General features: G+C 47.4%; 1 protein-coding gene across 1 annotated transcript in view; it reads left to right on the top strand.

Annotated features, from left to right (window-relative positions):
* LOC110529169 (regulator of G-protein signaling 6-like) overlaps nucleotides 1-17,911 on the top strand; it is a 110,361-nt gene that overhangs the window by 58,512 nt on the left and 33,938 nt on the right. Inside the window, exons 2-4 of the mRNA XM_036984639.1 lie at nucleotides 13,045-13,141; nucleotides 13,805-13,855; nucleotides 14,300-14,406. Coding sequence (XP_036840534.1) covers nucleotides 13,045-13,141; nucleotides 13,805-13,855; nucleotides 14,300-14,406 — 255 coding nt within the window. The remainder of the gene's footprint in view (nucleotides 1-13,044; nucleotides 13,142-13,804; nucleotides 13,856-14,299; nucleotides 14,407-17,911) is intronic.

Here is a 17,911-nt window from a genome sequence, read left to right as displayed (position 1 = left end):
GTTTTAGTTTTTCAGACTGATTTGTAAATTATTTTATTTGTTTTATTTAATAGTTTTTTCATGATTAGTTTTAGTTTCAGTTTTAGTAACTTCAGAACAACGTCGACTACAAATACACCATTTTTACAAACAAGTGAAGGATAAAACTATGCCTCAAATGAGAACCGAGATGACTGCATTAATTAAAAGATACTTGTACATAGACTACACGGGCCACTGGGGATGCCAAACACCCGGTGGGCCACTCTTGCCAGTCTAGGCAGTGATGCAGAGTTGTTTTAAAACATGTCCATAGGTAGGCCTAAAGGTTTGTGGGGAAAATAACCCTATCAAAATGGAAAGCTCCTTGAAAGAGGTTACTGCAGTATGTCAGGCCTATTGGGCCAAATCAATGACCGTCTATTGTATAGATAATATAATGAAAATGAACAGAAACCTTTAAGAGATCTGATTTTTTTTGTTTATAAATACTTTGCTACAATGAGACACTTAGCTAGCTACCCACCTCCTTCCTTCCTGTTAGCATGTATCACGTAGGACCAGCCAGGTCATCTGTGATACAAGTCAGTGTTCGACGCCCATCTGTCTAAGGATGTCAGGAGATGACATGGAACCCGGCCACTAGGGGGCAACAGTGAGAGCTGTTACCTTCAAGTAGGTTTCGGTTTTGCTAGGGATGGTGGACGGCTTCAAGCATCGGCCTCTGGTGCCAAAGGTTGCATGTTTGAATCCAGCGATAGAAAGTTGATTTTTGACATTTTTGTTTTAAGCCTATCCCAAACCTTAACCATTCGGAGTTAAAGCCTAAACTTAACCTTAAACACATAGACGTTTTTGAACAACTTTCGAAATGTACGTTTGAAAAACATGGAGGAACATCTAAATCTGAGGTGAACATCTAAATCTGAGGTGAACATCTAAATCTGAGGTGAACATCTAAATCTGTGGTGAACATCTAAATATGTGGTGAACATCTAAATCTGTGGTGAACATCTAAATCTGTGGTGAACATCTAAATATGTGGTGAACATCTAAATCTGTGGTGAACATCTAAATCTGTGGTGAACATCTAAATCTGTGGTGAACATCTAAATCTGTGGTGAACATCTAAATCTGAGGTGAACATCTAAATCTGAGGTGAACATCTAAATCTGTGGTGAGACTGAGAATTTGTTGCATAGTACACCGTCATGCTTTCAGGATACGTGTCTCTTCAGATTCCACAATGAGTCTACATCACCTCTTCATCCTCTTTGATCCTCATCTTTTCCACCTGTGTGTTTTCATCAGTTTCTTTATGAAAAATATTTAGCAAACTCCATGACAGTAGCTAAAGCAAGGGGGTTATTAGCAGCGCACAAGTAGCCGACAGATGCATGCTGGAGCGGGCACGCCCTGAACTCGTGAAGTGAGCACTACTGGAGAGGGTGATAAAGGCTTTTGGGAAATTCGCCCTGCGCTCCGGGGAAATTGGACACACTGTTACGCTCCGGCACCCCTGCTTTGCTCACGTACTCTGATTGCAACTGGCACGGGTCCCAAATAGCACCCTACTCTCTTTATATAGGGCACTACTACTTTAGATCAGGCCCCCAAAATAGGGCTCTGGTCAAAATTGAGGTAACACAGGCAGGGTGTCACTTGGAATAGACACACTATGTCTATACAGGAACTTTGACACGAAGATAAAACTGAAACTATATGTGGCTGTGTCACAGCACACCTGACTGAGTGTAATTTCAAGACAAATTGGAACAGAACACTTGAGTTGATCCCTGCGGTAGAGTGGGTCGTTACCGTTAGCAACAGCAATTCCAACCAATATGTCAGTGTGGCAGTGTGTGTGTATATAATATATATATATATATATACATACACCACACTGCCTGTCCTCTGGGGGTATGTTTAATGTACATTTTGATCATTAGTCAGAAACTAAACTCAGCAAAAAAAAGAAACATCCCTTTTTCAGGACCCTGTCTTTTAAAGATAATTAGTAAAAATCCAAATAACTTCACAGGTCTTCATTGTAAAAGGTTTAAACACTGTTTCCCATGCTTGTTCAATGAACCATAAACAATTCATGAACATGCACCTGTGGAACGGTCATTAAGACACTAACAGCTTACAGACGGTAGGTAATTATGGTCACAGTTATGAAAATGTAGGACACTAAAGAGGCCTTTCTACTGACTCTGACAAACACCAAGAGAAAGATGCCCAGGATCCCTGCTCTTCTGTGTGAATATACCTTAGGCATGCTGCAAGGAGGCATGAGGACTACAGATGTGGCCAGGGAAATAAATTCCAATGTCTGTACTGTGAGACAACGCTACAGGGAGACATGACGGACAGCTGATCGTCCTCGCAGTGGCAGACCACATGTAACAACACCTGCATAGGATTGGTACATCCGTACATCACACCTGCGGGACAGGTAAAGGATGGCAACAACAACTGCCCGAGTTACACCAGGAATGCACAATCGCTCCATCAGTGCTCAGACTGTCCGCAATAGGCTGAGAGAGGCTGGACTGAGGGCTTGAAGGCCTGTTGTAAGGCAGGTCCTCACCAGACATCACCGGCAACAACGTGGCCTATGGGCACAAACCCACCGTCGCTGGACCTGAGAGGACTGGCAAAAAGTGCTCTTCACTGACGAGTCACGGTTTTGTCTCACCATGGGTGATGGTCGGATTCGCGTTTATCGTTGAAGGAATGAGCGTTACACCGGCGCCTGTACTCCGGAGCGGGATTGATTTGGTGGTGGAGGGTCCGTCCTGGTCTGGGGCGGTGTGTCGCAGCATCATCGGACGGAGCTTGTTGTCATTGCAGGACATTTCCACGCTGTGAGTTACAGGGAAGATAACCTCCTCCCTCATGTGGTACCCTTCCTGCAGGCTCATCCTGACCTGACCCTCCCTCATGTGGTACCCTTCCTGCAGGCTCATCCTGACATGACCCTCCCTCATGTGGTCCCCTTCCTGCAGGCTCATCCTGACATGACCCTCCAGCATGACAATGCCACCAGCCATACTGCTCGTTCTGTGCGTGATTGCCTCCAAGACAGGAATGTCAGTGTTCTGCCATGGCCAGCAAAGAGCCTGGATCTCAATCCCATTGAGCGCGTCTGGGACCTGTTGGATCGGAGGGCGAGAGCTAGGGCCATTCCCCCCAGAAATGAACTTGCAGATGCTTTGGTGGAAGAGTGGGCTAACATCTCACAGCAAGAACTGGCACATCTGGTGCAGTCCATGAGGAGGAGATGCACTGTAGTACTTAATGCAGCTGGTGGCCACTCCAGATACTGACTGTTACTTTTGATTTTGACCCCCCTCCTTTGTTCAGGGACACATTATTCAATTTCTGTTAGTCACACGTCTGCGGAACTTGTTCAGTTTATGTCTCAGTTGTTGAATCTTGTTATGTTCATACAAATATTTACACACGTTAAGTTTGCTGAAGATAAACGCAGTCGACAGTGAGAAGACGTTTCTTTTTTTTTGATGAGCCAATCTGCTCTTTAAACATTTAACAAAGCCAGCACCCTGCCACTGTTTTTAGTAAAGAGCTGAGGGATGGGGCAGGAGAAATGTAACCACTCTCAAATTCATAGACAGAGCTGTGGATGCAATGACTGACCATCCATTATATAAAAGTATAGTTTGAACCATTACTATTTGAGGCTATGCAGAGTGTTTGTTTACAATTATAGTGTGTACAAACAGTGGAGTTAAACAAGTTTATATTTTGTGTTCTGATGGTGTATGACAGTTGAACTAACTCATGTGGCATTTGGAAGTTATATTTTATAAGAATCAATGGAAATATATCATTATTTTATATTATAAGTAAAAATAAAAAAGATTGCCCCTTGAATGGCCATATGATTGTTGTATGATTCTGGACTGGTATGATTCCCCAGGGCAGGTGTACAGAGAGGCTACCGCTGAGTCCCAAAATGGCATTCTATTCCCTATATACATTCCCTATATCTATTCCCTATATCGTGCACTATGGGTCCTGTTCAAAAGGGGTACACTATATATCGGGAATGAGAGGCCCATTCGGGAAGCAACCAACATAGACTGTTGGTCCTCTGAGACCTGTAGAACCCAGCTGGAGAATCCACTACCATGTCCTGATTGTGACAGCAGCTGTGAGGGTCATAGAACTGTCTGGATCTGTCTGTCTGTCCGTGTCTGTCTGGGGGTAAAGGTGGTCTTTGATGGTAAACCACCTGGGCTCAGAAATAAATGGAGTCGTCTCTTAGCCCACACCAACATGTTTGCATACTGTAGACACACAGGCACAGATGGACATGGGGTACACATTCAGACAGACACAGACAAATAGACACCCACCCCACACGCACCAACACACACACACACTGACATACACCAACACACTGACAGACACACACACACCGACACACACCAACACAAACACACACACACACACACCGACACACACACCAACACACACACACACACCGACACACACCAACACAAACACACACACACACACACACACCAACACACACACACAAACCGACACACATACACCGACACCAACACACACACACCGACACCGACACACACTCCTGCTATGTCCCAGCTGCAATCCCCAGGTGGTGTTATCCAAATGAGAAACTTTTAGTTTGACGCTGTCACTTGTGTGTGTGTGTGTGTGTGTGTGTGTGTGTTGTCCGCACAGGAGTGAGGGTGAGGGCCTGTATCTCTATCGGTAAGTGGTGGTTTCAGCCTGTATAGGGACGTGCCGTAATCCGTTTGCTGCTGGACACGTTGATTGTCAAGGAGCTCTGAAAAGAAGAGTGAGGCCTCGCGAAGACTATAGATACCACGGATGTGAGACAGAAACAATGGGTGATTTTTAAACCACGTCATCTGCTTGACCTTTATGCCAGAGATACAGCTTGTTCTCTCACCGTAGACATAATCTACAGACTTCCTGTCATGGCAGTGAGATGGTTGGAGAGTTAGTTATCATAAATGTGGATTGCTTTACTCCAAGATCGTTTTAGTGATATCCGGTGTTGTTTTATGCCTGGTCTTTAGTGTGAATTCCTCTATCAATGGCTTGTCACAAAATTAAGTCAGTTTGTCAGAGTCATACACACAAATCCCTCTCCAAAATTACCATGCGTTTAAATCCCATTCATTCATCAGCCTGTGGTGTTCTGAAAATTTCCTTTAGTCATTCAGTCAGCCATCGATTGGAAGAATGTGTGAGAGAGAAGGGGAGGCAGAGAGAGAAGGGGAGGCAGAGAGAGAAGGGGAGGCAGAGAGAGAAGGGGAGGCAGAGAGAGAAGGGGAGGCAGAGAAGGGGAGGCAGAGAGAGAAGGGGAGGCAGAGAGAGAAGGGGAGGCAGAGAGAGAAGGGGAGGCAGAGAGAAGGGGAGGCGGAGAGACAAAAGGAGAGGGAGGCGGAGAGAGAAGGGGAGGCGGAGAGAGAAGGGGAGGCGGAGAGAGAAGGGGAGGCGGAGAGACAGACGGAGAGAGAAGGGGAGGCGGAGAGAGAAGGGGAAGCGGAGAGAGAAGGGGAGGCGGAGAGAGAAGGGGAGGCGCAGAGAGAAGGGGAGGCGGAGAGAGAAGGGGAGGCGGAGAGAGAAGGGGAGGCGGAGAGAGAAGGGGAGGCGGAGAGAGAAGGGGAGGCGGAGAGAGAAGGGGAGGCGGAGAGAGAAGGGGAGGCGGAGAGAGAAGGGGAGGCGGAGAGAGAAGGAGAGGCAGAGAGAGAAGGGGAGGCAGAGAGACAAAAGCAGAGGGAGGCAGAGAGACAAAAGGAGAGGGAGGCTTAGAGAGAAGGGGAGGCAGAGAGACAAAAGGAGAGGGAGGCGGAGAGAGAAGGGGAGGCAGAGAGAGAAGGGGAGGCAGAGAGAGAAGGGGAGGCAGAGAGAGAAGGGGAGGCAGAGAGAGAAGGGGAGGCAGAGAGAGAAGGGGAGGCAGAGAGAGAAGGGGAAGCAGAGAGAGAAGGGAAGGCAGAGAGAGAAGGGGAAGCAGAGAGAGAAGGGAAGGCAGAGAGAGAAGGGGAGGGAGGCGGAGAGAGAAGGAGAGGGAGGCGGAGAGAGAAGGAGAGGCAGAGAGAGAAGGGGAGGCGGAGAGACAAAAGGAGAGGGAGGCGGAGAGACAAAAGGAGAGGGAAGCGGAGAGAGAAGGGGAGGCGGAGGCGGAGAGAGAAGGGGAGAGGGAGGCGGAGAGAGAAGTGGAGAGGGAGGCGGAGAGAGAAGGGGAGAGGGAGGCGGAGAGAGAAGGGGAGAGGGAGGCGGAGAGAGAAGGGGAGAGGGAGGCGGAGAGAGAAGGGGAGAGGGAGGCGGAGAGAGAAGGGGAGAGGGAGGCGGAGAGAGAAGGGGAGAGGGAGGCGGAGAGACAAAAGGAGAGGGAGGCGGAGAGAGAAGGGGAGAGGGAGGCGGAGAGAGAAGGGGAGAGGGAGGCGGAGAGAGAAGGGGAGGGAGAGAAAATGAGAGGGAGAAAGAAATGAGAGGGAGGGAGGGAGGGAGAGTCTTGGGAGAGGTTCAGAGACACACGGTAATGAGGGTGTAATGTTAACAACTGTCATACTTGAGTAAAGGTAAAGCTACTTTAATAGAAAACGTCATAGCCCATTTTGATTGGCTGTCAGCCTGATGGGATACGATGTGATTCATCTCACAAGGCTATTACTCTGTCTGCTCCAGGGTTGAGATCAATCATTTTATTTAACTAGACAAGTCAGTTAAGAACAAATTGTTATTTACAATGATGGCCTAGGAACAGTGGGGTTTATTGCCTCGTTCAGGGGGGCAGAACGACAGGTAGAAACTAAATTTATACATTCTGCATCCAGAATGAACAAATATATGGTTGCGTTCATGAAAAGAGTACATTTAGTGGGCAGGCTGATTGCTAGTGGATATTTGTAAGGGATGTGATGGTGCCTATTTCTCCTCTTTCGACTCCTTTGACAAGGGTGGTAGTTGCGACTCTGCCTTCGTTTATTATGGATGATCAAATCAGGAAAAAGCTGAGTCGTTTCGGTAAGTTTGCTAGCGGTTTTCGTGTCGGCAGGTTTTCAGGCAGATGCCTGTAAGCATGTTGTTTCGTTCCGGAGGCAAGTCTTCATGTTTCTGAATAACAATGAGCAACAGCTAAATGTGCATTTTAAAGTGAGGCACGGGGAGGGTCTCTATGCTGGGTTTGCCAGAACAGATTTGTCTGCAGTATTTTGAGTGTGGGGATTTGGAGCCTAAATAAATAAAGGCCGACAAGGTGAGGGTACAAGCGCCAGTGAGGGAAATCGAGGTCAACGTGGAGGGGGCCATGAGACGCAGGCAGCAGAGGCTGGGCCTAGCCATGCTATGGATGGTGGTGTAGAGGAGGCTGGGTCTAGTCAGGTTATAGATGGTGGTGTAGAGGAGGCTGGGTCTAGTCATGTTATAGATAGTGGTGTAGAGGAGGCTGGGTCTAGTCAGGTTATAGATAGTGGTGTAGATGAGGCTGTGTCTAGTCAGGTTATAAATAGTGGTGTAGATGAGGCTGGGTCTAGTCATGTTATGATAGTGGTGTAGATGAGGCTGGGTCTAGTCATGTTATGATAGTGGTGTAGATGAGGCTGTGTCTAGTCAGGTTATAGATAGTGGTGTAGATGAGCCTGGGTCTAGTCAGGTTATAGATGGTGGTGTAGAGGAGGCTGGGTCTAGTCAGGTTATAGATAGTGGTGTAGATGAGGCTGGGTCTAGTCAGGTTATAGATGGTGGTGTAGATGAGGCTGGGTCTAGTCAGGTTATAGATGGTGGTGTAGAGGCTGGGTCTAGTCATGTTATGATAGTGGTGTAGATGAGGCTGGGTCTAGTCATGTTATGATAGTGGTGTAGATGAGGCTGGGTCTAGTCAGGTTATAGATAGTGGTGTAGATGAGGCTGGGTCTAGTCATGTTATGATAGTGGTGTAGATGAGGCTGGGTCTAGTCAGGTTATAGATGGTGGTGTAGATGAGGCTGGGTCTAGTCAGGCTATAGATGGTGGTGTAGAGGCTGGGTCTAGTCATGTTATGATAGTGGTGTAGATGAGGCTGGGACTAGTCAGGTTATAGATGGTGGTGTAAAGGAGGCTGGGTCTAGTCAGGTTATAGATAGTGGTGTAGATGAGGCTGGGTCTAGTCAGGTTATAGATAGTGGTGTGGATGAGGCTGGGTCTAGTCATGTTATAGATAGTGGTGTGGATGAGGCTGGGTCTAGTCAGGTTATAGATAGTGGTGTAGAGGAGGCTGGGTCTAGTCAGGTTATAGATAGTGGTGTAGAGGAGGCTGGGTCTAGTCAGGTTATAGATGGTGGTGTAGAGGAGGCTGGGTCTAGTCAGGTTATAGATAGTGGTGTAGATGAGGCTGGGTCTAGTCATGTTATAGATAGTGGTGTGGATGAGGCTGTGTCTAGTCAGGCTATAGATGGTGGTGTAGAGGCTGGGTCTAGTCATGTTATGATAGTGGTGTAGATGAGGCTGGGTCTAGTCAGGTTATAGATGGTGGTGTAGAGGAAGCTGGGTCTAGTCAGGTTATAGATGGTGGTGTAGATGAGGCTGGGTCTAGTCAGGTTATAGATGGTGGTGTAGAGGAAGCTGGGTCTAGTCAGGTTATAGATGGTGGTGTAGATGAGGCTGGGTCTAATCAGGTTATAGATGGTGGTGTAGATGAGGCTGGGTCTAGTCAGGTTATAGATAGTGGTGTAGATGAGGCTGGGTCTAGTCATGTTATAGATAGTGGTGTGGATGAGGCTGGGTCTAGTCAGGTTATAGATGGTGGTGTAGATGAGGCTGGGTCTAGTCAGGTTATAGATGGTGGTGTAGATGAGGCTGGGTCTAGTCATGTTATAGATAGTGGTGTGGATGAGAATGGGTCTAGTCAGGTTATAGATAGTGGTGTAGATGAGGCTGGGTCTAGTCAGGTTATAGATGGTGGTGTAGATGAGGCTGGGTCTAGTCAGGTTATAGATAGTGGTGTGGATGAGGCTGGGTCTAGTCATGTTATAGATAGTGGTGTGGATGAGGCTGGGTCTAGTCAGGTTATAGATGGTGGTGTAGAGGAGGCTGGGTCTAGTCAGGTTATAGATAGTGGTGTAGAGGAGGCTGGGTCTAGTCAGGTTATAGATGGTGGTGTGGATGAGGCCGTGTCTAGTCAGGCTATAGATGGTGGTGTAGAGGCTGGGTCTAGTCATGTTATGATAGTGGTGTAGATGAGGCTGGGTCTAGTCAGGTTATAGATGGTGGTGTAGAGGAGGCTGGGTCTAGTCATGTTATAGATAGTGGTGTGGATGAGGCTGGGTCTAGTCAGGTTATAGATAGTGGTGTAGATGAGGCTGGGTCTAGTCATGTTATAGATAGTGGTGTGGATGAGGCTGGGTCTAGTCAGGTTATAGATGGTGGTGTAGATGAGGCTGGGTCTAGTCAGGTTATAGATGGTGGTGTAGATGAGGCTGGGTCTAGTCATGTTATAGATAGTGGTGTGGATGAGAATGGGTCTAGTCAGGTTATAGATAGTGGTGTAGATGAGGCTGGGTCTAGTCAGGTTATAGATGGTGGTGTAGATGAGTCTGGGTCTAGTCAGGTTATAGATAGTGGTGTGGATGAGGCTGGGTCTAGTCATGTTATAGATAGTGGTGTGGATGAGGCTGGGTCTAGTCAGGTTATAGATGGTGGTGTAGAGGAGGCTGGGTCTAGTCAGGTTATAGATAGTGGTGTAGAGGAGGCTGGGTCTAGTCAGGTTATAGATGGTGGTGTGGATGAGGCCGTGTCTAGTCAGGCTATAGATGGTGGTGTAGAGGCTGGGTCTAGTCATGTTATGATAGTGGTGTAGATGAGGCTGGGTCTAGTCAGGTTATAGATGGTGGTGTAGAGGAGGCTGGGTCTAGTCATGTTATAGATAGTGGTGTGGATGAGGCTGGGTCTAGTCAGGTTATAGATGGTGGTGTAGATGAGGCTGGGTCTAGTCAGGTTATAGATGGTGGTGTAGAGGAGGCTGGGTCTAATCAGGTTATAGATGGTGGTGTAGATGAGGCTGGGTCTAGTCAGGTTATAGATAGTGGTGTGGATGAGGCTGGGTCTAGTCATGTTATAGATAGTGGTGTGGATGAGAATGGGTCTAGTCAGGTTATAGATAGTGGTGTAGATGAGGCTGGGTCTAGTCAGGTTATAGATGGTGGATGAGGAGAGTATAGTGGGGAAGGGTAAGAGACTAAGGGGGAGGAGGAGGATGTCATGCAGAAGAGGAAAAAGGGGGAGAAGAAAGGAGGTGGGAGGGGAGGGGCTGGGTGGGGGAGAAGAAAGGAGGTGGTAGGGGAGAGGCAGGGTGGGGGAGAGGAAAGGAGGTGGGAGGGGAGAGGAGAGGCAGGGTGGGGGAGGAGAAAGGAGGTGGGAGGGGAGGGGAGGGGCTGGGTGGGGGATGAGAAAGGAGGTGGGAGGGGAGGGGAGAGGCTGGGTGGGGGAGGAGAAAGGAGGTGGGAGGGGAGAGGCAAGGTGGGGGAGAAGAAAGGAGGTGGGAGGGGAGGGGAGAGGCAGGGTGGGGGAGGAGAAAGGAGGTGGGAGGGGAGGGGAGGGGCTGGGTGGGGGAGGAGAAAGGAAGTGGGAGGGGAGAGGAGGGGCTGGGTGGGGTGGGGTAGAAGAAAGGAGGTGGGAGAGGAGAGGCAGGGTGGGGGAGGAGAAAGGAAGTGGGAGGGGAGAGGAGGGGCTGGGTGGGGTGGGGTAGAAGAAAGGAGGTGGGAGAGGAGAGGCAGGGTGGGGGAGGAGAAAGGAGGTGGGAGGGGAGGGGAGAGGCAGGGTGGGGGAGAGGAAAGGAGGTGGGAGGGGAGGGGAGAAGCTGGGTGGGGGAGGAGAAAGGAGGTGGGAGGGGAGAGGCTGATTTGGTCAGGGGTGCCATGGTGCTGTGGAGGAGGCCCCGACCAGCACCAATATTTCCACCTGTGCAGGTGACGACAGAGACTGGGGACTGGCAAAGAAGGTCTGGAGGACTTGTTAGATTTAACTCTCCGAGCCTGTGGGGGTAAAGCCCTCTACAACCTCTGCATTAAGGTAAAGCCCTCTACAACCTCTGCATTACGGTAAAGCCCTCTACAACCTCTGCGTTAAGGTAAAGCCCTCTACAACCTCTGCATTAAGGTCAGGAACATTAGGAGCCTGGGGGGGTTTGAGGGGGAGGTAAAGCCCTCTACAACCTCTGCATTAAGGTAAAGCCCTCTACAACCTCTGCATTAAGGTCAGGAACATTAGGAGCCTGGGGAGGTAAAGCCCTCTACAACTTCTGCATTAAGGTCAGGAACATTAGGAGCCTGGGGAGGTAAAGCCCTCTACAACCTCTACATTAAGGTTAGGAACATTAGGAGCCTAACAGGAGTGAAGGCACATCATTGGGGAGGAGAGTATGGTGGGTTTTAGATAGAGGGTGCTCTACAAACCCCCAGTATCAAAGAGGTCAGGGGACCTCCAGTGGAGGGTTCTTCATGGAGTCCTGGCCACTAACAGCTGGTTGGCACGGGTTGAACCGGGAGTCAGACAAGGGTGTCCTTTTCTGTGTCATGAGTGAAACTGTGCATCGTGTGTTTTCTGCGTGGGCCAGGTTAACGCCGTTACTGTCTCTGTTGGAATGTCTGTGTGTGTGAGATTGGGAGTGAAGTTTACTGTCAGTATGTTTATAATGGGACACAGGTATTCGAATAAGGAAAAGGCCAAATGTGTGTTGTTGAATTTTCTGTTTGCACAGTTGGTGCCTGTTTGTACAGCTGGGGAAGATGGGTAGGATATATGGTTGTAGAAGTGGGGAGGTTTTGGTTATCGTGTTGGTTTGTGTTGTGGGGTAGAGGGCAAGGTGAGTATTTGGAATATTTGATTTTAAATAAGGATGGATCATTGAAGAAAGACAAAGTCAAAAGTCTGTCTACCATTCTCTCTTTCTCTCTTTTCTCTCTCTCTCTCTCTCTCTCTCTCTCTCTCTCTCTCTCTCTACCCTTCTCCCTCTCTCTCGCTCTCTCTCTCTCTCTACCCTTCTCCCTCTCTCTCTCTCTCTCTCTCTCTCTCTCTCTACCCTTCTCTCGCTCTCTCTACCCTTCTCTCTCGCTCTCTCTACCCTTCTCTCTCACTCTCTCTACCCTTCTCTCTCGCTCTCTCTAACCTTCACTCTCTCTCTCCTTCTCTCTCACTCTATCCTCTCTCTCTACCCTTCCTTTCTCTCTCTCTACCCTTCTCCCTCACTCTTTACTCTCTCTATCTCTCTCTCTCTCTCTACCCTTCTCCCTCACTCTTTCCTCTCTCTCTCTCTCTCTCTCTCTCTCTCTCTACCCTTCTCCCTCACTCTTTCCTCTCTCTCTCTCTCTCTCTCTCTCTCTGTCTCTCTCTCTCTCTCTCACGTGGGTTATATACAGTGAGCTCTAACAGCATTGGGACAGTGACCCATTTGTTGTTGTTCTGTCTCTGTACTCCAGCACTTTGGATTTTAAATGATACAATGACTATGAGGTTAAAGTTCAGGCTGTCAGCTTTAATTTGAAGAGGTTTTCATCCGTATCGGGTGAACTGTTTGAAACTGGGAGCAAAAGGTGGGCAACGTGCTTCATTATTGGCTACAGGGATATTAATATGCCTGAGGGGTGGGTGTGACTGGAATTAAAATCTCAACTCTCTGGACTCTAACCCATCATCATCTACACATTAGTCTCTGTAAGACGACAATAACATGACAATTGATAGACTTGATCCTGGTCTTCAATAGCCTGGAACTAAATGGGTTTTTAGCTAAGTGTTCAGTAATGTGTGATAGGCCTACAGAGATCATGTAATCCGTTGTGTGACCGTAATTCAGCTAAGAGTATAATTAGTGATATCAATTAAGATTAGAATGGTGAATTACCCAAAATAAGGAGCACCACCTTCATCCAACAACTGGGGAAAAAAGTATCTCAGGTGTGTCTTGTGAAATAGATTTGATCTGAATGAGAATAACCTGTGTTTCTAAAGGTTGTCAATGTGTGAAGTATGGTACGCTCCTCAATCGCTCCCCTCTCCCTGCAGATTGAGGAGATAGTGACTCGTATCCAGGATGAGACTGAGGGCGTTCCCATCAGAACTGTCAAGAGCTTCCTGACCAAGATACCCAGCGTCGTCACAGGTGAGAGTGCAGCTGCGGCCGGCGTGTTTGTGTGTGTGTGTTTGCGTGTGTGTGTGTGTGTTTGCGTGCGTGTGTGCGTGTGCGCGTGTGTGTGTCTGTCTAGCCAAGGCACCACCAAATAATTGATGGCCACTCTTATGATTCATCCCGTCTCAGGATCTATTACCTTAGTGGGCCATGAGCAGAGAGGCCTATCGATAAACACTATTACTACACACACACACACACACACACACACACACACACACACACACACACACACACACACACAGGCCAGAAATCGAATAAACGATGTGGAAGGCAACGCTTCTGTAGTCATTGCTCTCGTTCTCTCTCTCTTTTTCTCTCTCTCTCTCTCTCTCTTTCTCTCTCTTTCTCTTTCTTTCTCTTTTTTCTCTCTCTCTCTTTTTCTCTCTCTTTTTTTCTCTCTCTTTTTCTCTCTCTTTCTCTCTCTCTCTATCTCTTTCTCTCTCTCTCTCTATCCCTCTTGCCTTTTCCAATGCAGACAGCTCAAGCTTTTTATACCGGGGGAGGTTTATATTGAGTAAATAGTAACTACAGTTTATTCGCTCTGTGGTCTACCTCTGCCAAAGTAAAGAAAAGCTTGTGCGTGCGTGCGTTGTTCGTTTTCTATAACAGTCCTCTGTCTCTTGTCTCTACCAGGTTCAGACATAGTGCAGTGGCTGATGAAGAACCTAGCCATTGAAGATCCAGGTGGGTGAAATGCATTTTTTGGAGCTTTTCTATTCAATGGCAATTAAAGAATGTATTAAATGTGTGATAGACCCTGCAAGGGCTCCCGAGTGGTGCAGCAGTCTGCATCTCAGTGCTAGAGGCGTCACTACAGTCCCTGGTTCGAATCCAGGCTGTATCACATCCGGACGTGATTGGGAGTCCCATAGGGCGGCGCACAATTGGCCCAGCCTTGTCCGGGTTTGGCCCCGGGGTAGGCTGTCATTGTAAATAAGAATAAGGCCGTCATTGTAAATAAAAGTAACTCTTAATAGAGCATGTGTTGCATGTTTGTCATTGTCTCTTCCTGGTTACTGTACATGGATATAGTTCAAGAAAATGAGCTTTGTGTTTAATTACTATTACTGTCACGTGTGTTACATGTAAGTAAATCACTGTGTCACATTCTTTACCTTGCCCACGTAGCTGAGGCCATCCACATCGGGAGTCTGATTGCTGCTCAGGGATATCTCTTCCCCATCTCTGATCACGTTCTGTCACTCAAAGACGATGGAACCTTCTATCGCTTCCAGGTGAGCAGCAGGACCATATAAGGCAGCTTCCAGGTGACCAGTAAGGAATATTCTCCCGTTAACGGCTAAAAACGTAACATTTCATACATCTCTGCACTGCCAGTGAGTGAAACTGTACCAACGTGACCAGTTGTTCTCCCCATGCACGTGTAGGCCACTTCCTACTCTCTTCCTCATGAGATCTAAAAAATGAGAGAGCAAAGACAGACATGGACAAGTGCTGTTTTGTGTTAATCTGAATTATAAATTATAAGACACTTTCCAGCTCATTCATGGAAGCAAGTCAAAAATGTCCCTGGTCCCTGATCCATACCACACAATACCACATCCACTAAGGTACTTCCTCTGTTTTTACACAGGGGATCCATGACCCCATTTAAAAATGAACAGTGGAATACCACAACCGAACCCAAAGAGAGAACATTTAGGGGTCTGTATACACAAAGCCTCTCAGGAGTACGCCAGAGGGGATGGCTGCCGTTTGACCAATTGGGCTATTTAAAAAATTTTTAAAAAAAAATTACTTTGATTATAATGTTGATGCTTCCATCTCTTATGACCAAAAAAGCACTTCTGGATATCAGAACAGCGACGTCAAACGGGACAAAGATTTTTTTTTAATGAGTCTGACAGGAAGGAATATAGTGTCTCTACCAGACAAGGCCCAAATCCCCGTCATTCACATGAAAAGAAAAGACGGAAACACAGGAGGTGCAGATCAGGGTGCCTTCTGAGAATTCGTTGGCGATTGGGTAACCTGCCTCTACCATCTGTTCTATCAGCCAACCAGTCACTGGAGAATAAACTGGATGAGCTCCGTTTGAGATTATCCTACCAACAGCACATAAAAATCTGAATCCTATGTTTCACTGAGTCGTGGCTGAACGACGACACGGAAACTATACCGTTGGCTGGGTTTTCAGTGCATCGGCAGGACAGAGCAGCTAATTCTGGTAAGACGAGGGGTAACGGTGTGTGTCTTATTTGTCAATAACAACTATTAAGGTCGAGGTATTTCTCGCCTGAGATTACCTTATGATAAGCTGTAGACCACACTATCTACCAAGAGAGTTTTCATCTATGTTTTTCCTAGCCATCTATTTACCACCACCAACTGACGCTGGCACTAAGACCGCCATCAACCAACTGGATAAGGCCATAAGAAAATGCTAATCCAGAAGCGACGCTCTAGACCACCTTAACTCCGCACACAGAGACGCGTACAAAGCTCTCCCTCATCCTCCATTTGGAAAATCTGACCATAATTCTATTCTCCTGATTCCTGCTTACAAGCAACAACTAAAGCAGGAAGTACCAGCTCAAGAAGGAAGTGGTCAGATGACGCGCATGCTACGCTACAGGAATGTTTTGCTAGACAGACTGGATTCATCCAATGGCAATGAGGAGTATATCATCTCAGTCACCGGCTTCATCAATAAGTGCATCGACGACGTCGTCCCCACAGTGACCGTACGTACATGTCCCAACCAGAAGCCATGGATTACAGGCAACATCCGCACCGAGCTGAAGGCTAGAGCTGTTGCTTTCAAGGAGGGTGACACTAATCCGGACGCTTATAAGAAATCCCGCTATGCCCTCAGACGAACCATCAAACAGGCAAAGTGTCAATACAGGACTAAGACTAAATCCTACTACACCGTCTCTGACGCTCATCGGATGTGGCAGGACTTTCATATTATGGATACAAAGGAAAACCCATCCGCGAGCTGCCCAGTAACGCAAGCCTATCAGACGAGCTAAATGCCTTTTATGCTCGCTTCGAGGCAAGCAACACTGAAGCATGTATGAGAGCACCAGCTGTTCCGGGCGACTGTGTGATCATGCTCTCCGTAGCCGATGTGAGCAAGATCTTTGAACAGGTCAACATTCACAAGGCCAGATGGATTAACAGGACTTGTACTCAAAGCATGCACGGACCAACTGGCAAGTGTCTTCACTGGCATTTTCAACCTCTCCCTGACCGAGTCTGTAATACCAACATGTTTCAGGCAGACCCCCATAGTCCCTGTGCCCAAGGAAGGGAAGGTAACCTGCCTAAATGATTAGCACTCACGTCGGTAGCCATGAAGTGCTTTGAAAGGCTGGTCATGGCTCACATCAACACCGTTATCCCAGAAACCCAAGACCCACTCCAATTTGCATACCGCCCCAACCGATCGACAGATGACCCAATCTCAATCGCACTCCACACTGCCCTTTCCCACCTGGACAAAAGGAACATCTATGTGAGAATGCTATTCATTGACTACAGCTCAACGTTCAACACCATAGTGCCCTCAAACTCATCACTAAGCTAAGGATCCTGGGACTAAACACCTCCTGGATCCTGAACTTCCTGACGGGCCGCACCGAGGTGGTAAGGGTAGGTAACAACACATCTGCCGCACTGATCCTCAACACGGGGGCCCCTCAAGGGTGCGTGCTTAGTCCCCTCCTGTACTCCCTGTTCACTTACGACTGTGTGGCCAAACACGACTCCAACACCATCATTAAGTTTGCTGACGACATGGTGATGGTAGGCCTGATCACCGACGACAATGAGACAGCCTGTAGGGAGGAGGTCAGAGACCTGGCAGTGTGGTGCCAGGACAACAACCTCTCCCTCAATGTCAGCAAGACAGAGGAGATGATTGTGGACTACAGGAAATAGAGGTCCGAACTCTCTCCTATTCAAATCAAACTTTATTAGTCACATGCGCCGAATAGAATAGGTGTCAACCTTACAGTGAAATGCTTACTTACAAGCCCATAATCACTTCACCCCTACCTACATGTACAAATGACCTTGACTAACCAGTACCCACGCACATTGACTCAGTACCAGTACTCCCTGTATATAGCCTCATTCTTGTTATTTCATTGTGTTACTTAAAAATATATATATATGTATTATATTTAGTTAGTAAATATTTTCTTAACTCTGTTTTCTTAAAACTGCATTTTTGGTTAAGGGCTTGTCAGTAAGCATTTCACGGTAAGGTGAACCTACACCTGTTGTATTCGGCGCATGTGACTAATACAATTAGATTGGATTTGATCTAGGATCAGGTGCCGTATAATCCACATAATGTTTATTCCCAGGAAGCTCAGAGACCTTCGCAGAGGAAAAACAGAACACTGAGTATGTTCTAAATGGCAATCTATTCCCTATACTGTATAGTGCACTACATTTGACCAGAGGTGTGTGGGCCCTTGTCAAATGTAGTGCACTACACAGGGAATAGTGTGCCATTTGGGATGCGAAACAATGCCATTTCAACTCCTGCCTACTCCACTCGCTGTGCAGATTACACGATAGCAATAAATGAATTTCATGCCAGCCTCTTTTTTTTAAATCTGTCTGGAGTTTTCACAGCATGACACTCGTGTGACTCTTGGAAAGCAGTCTACTTGTATATGCCTTTCTGTTGAATCAACTGTATATCTTTACAAACTGACAGATATTTTTTTTTACTGTTAAATTATTGACTAATATTGTCCCCAT

Source organism: Oncorhynchus mykiss, chromosome 8 (assembly GCF_013265735.2).
Source record: "Oncorhynchus mykiss isolate Arlee chromosome 8, USDA_OmykA_1.1, whole genome shotgun sequence".
Taxonomy (NCBI): domain Eukaryota; kingdom Metazoa; phylum Chordata; class Actinopteri; order Salmoniformes; family Salmonidae; genus Oncorhynchus; species Oncorhynchus mykiss.
This window is presented reverse-complemented; position numbering and strand designations above follow the sequence as displayed.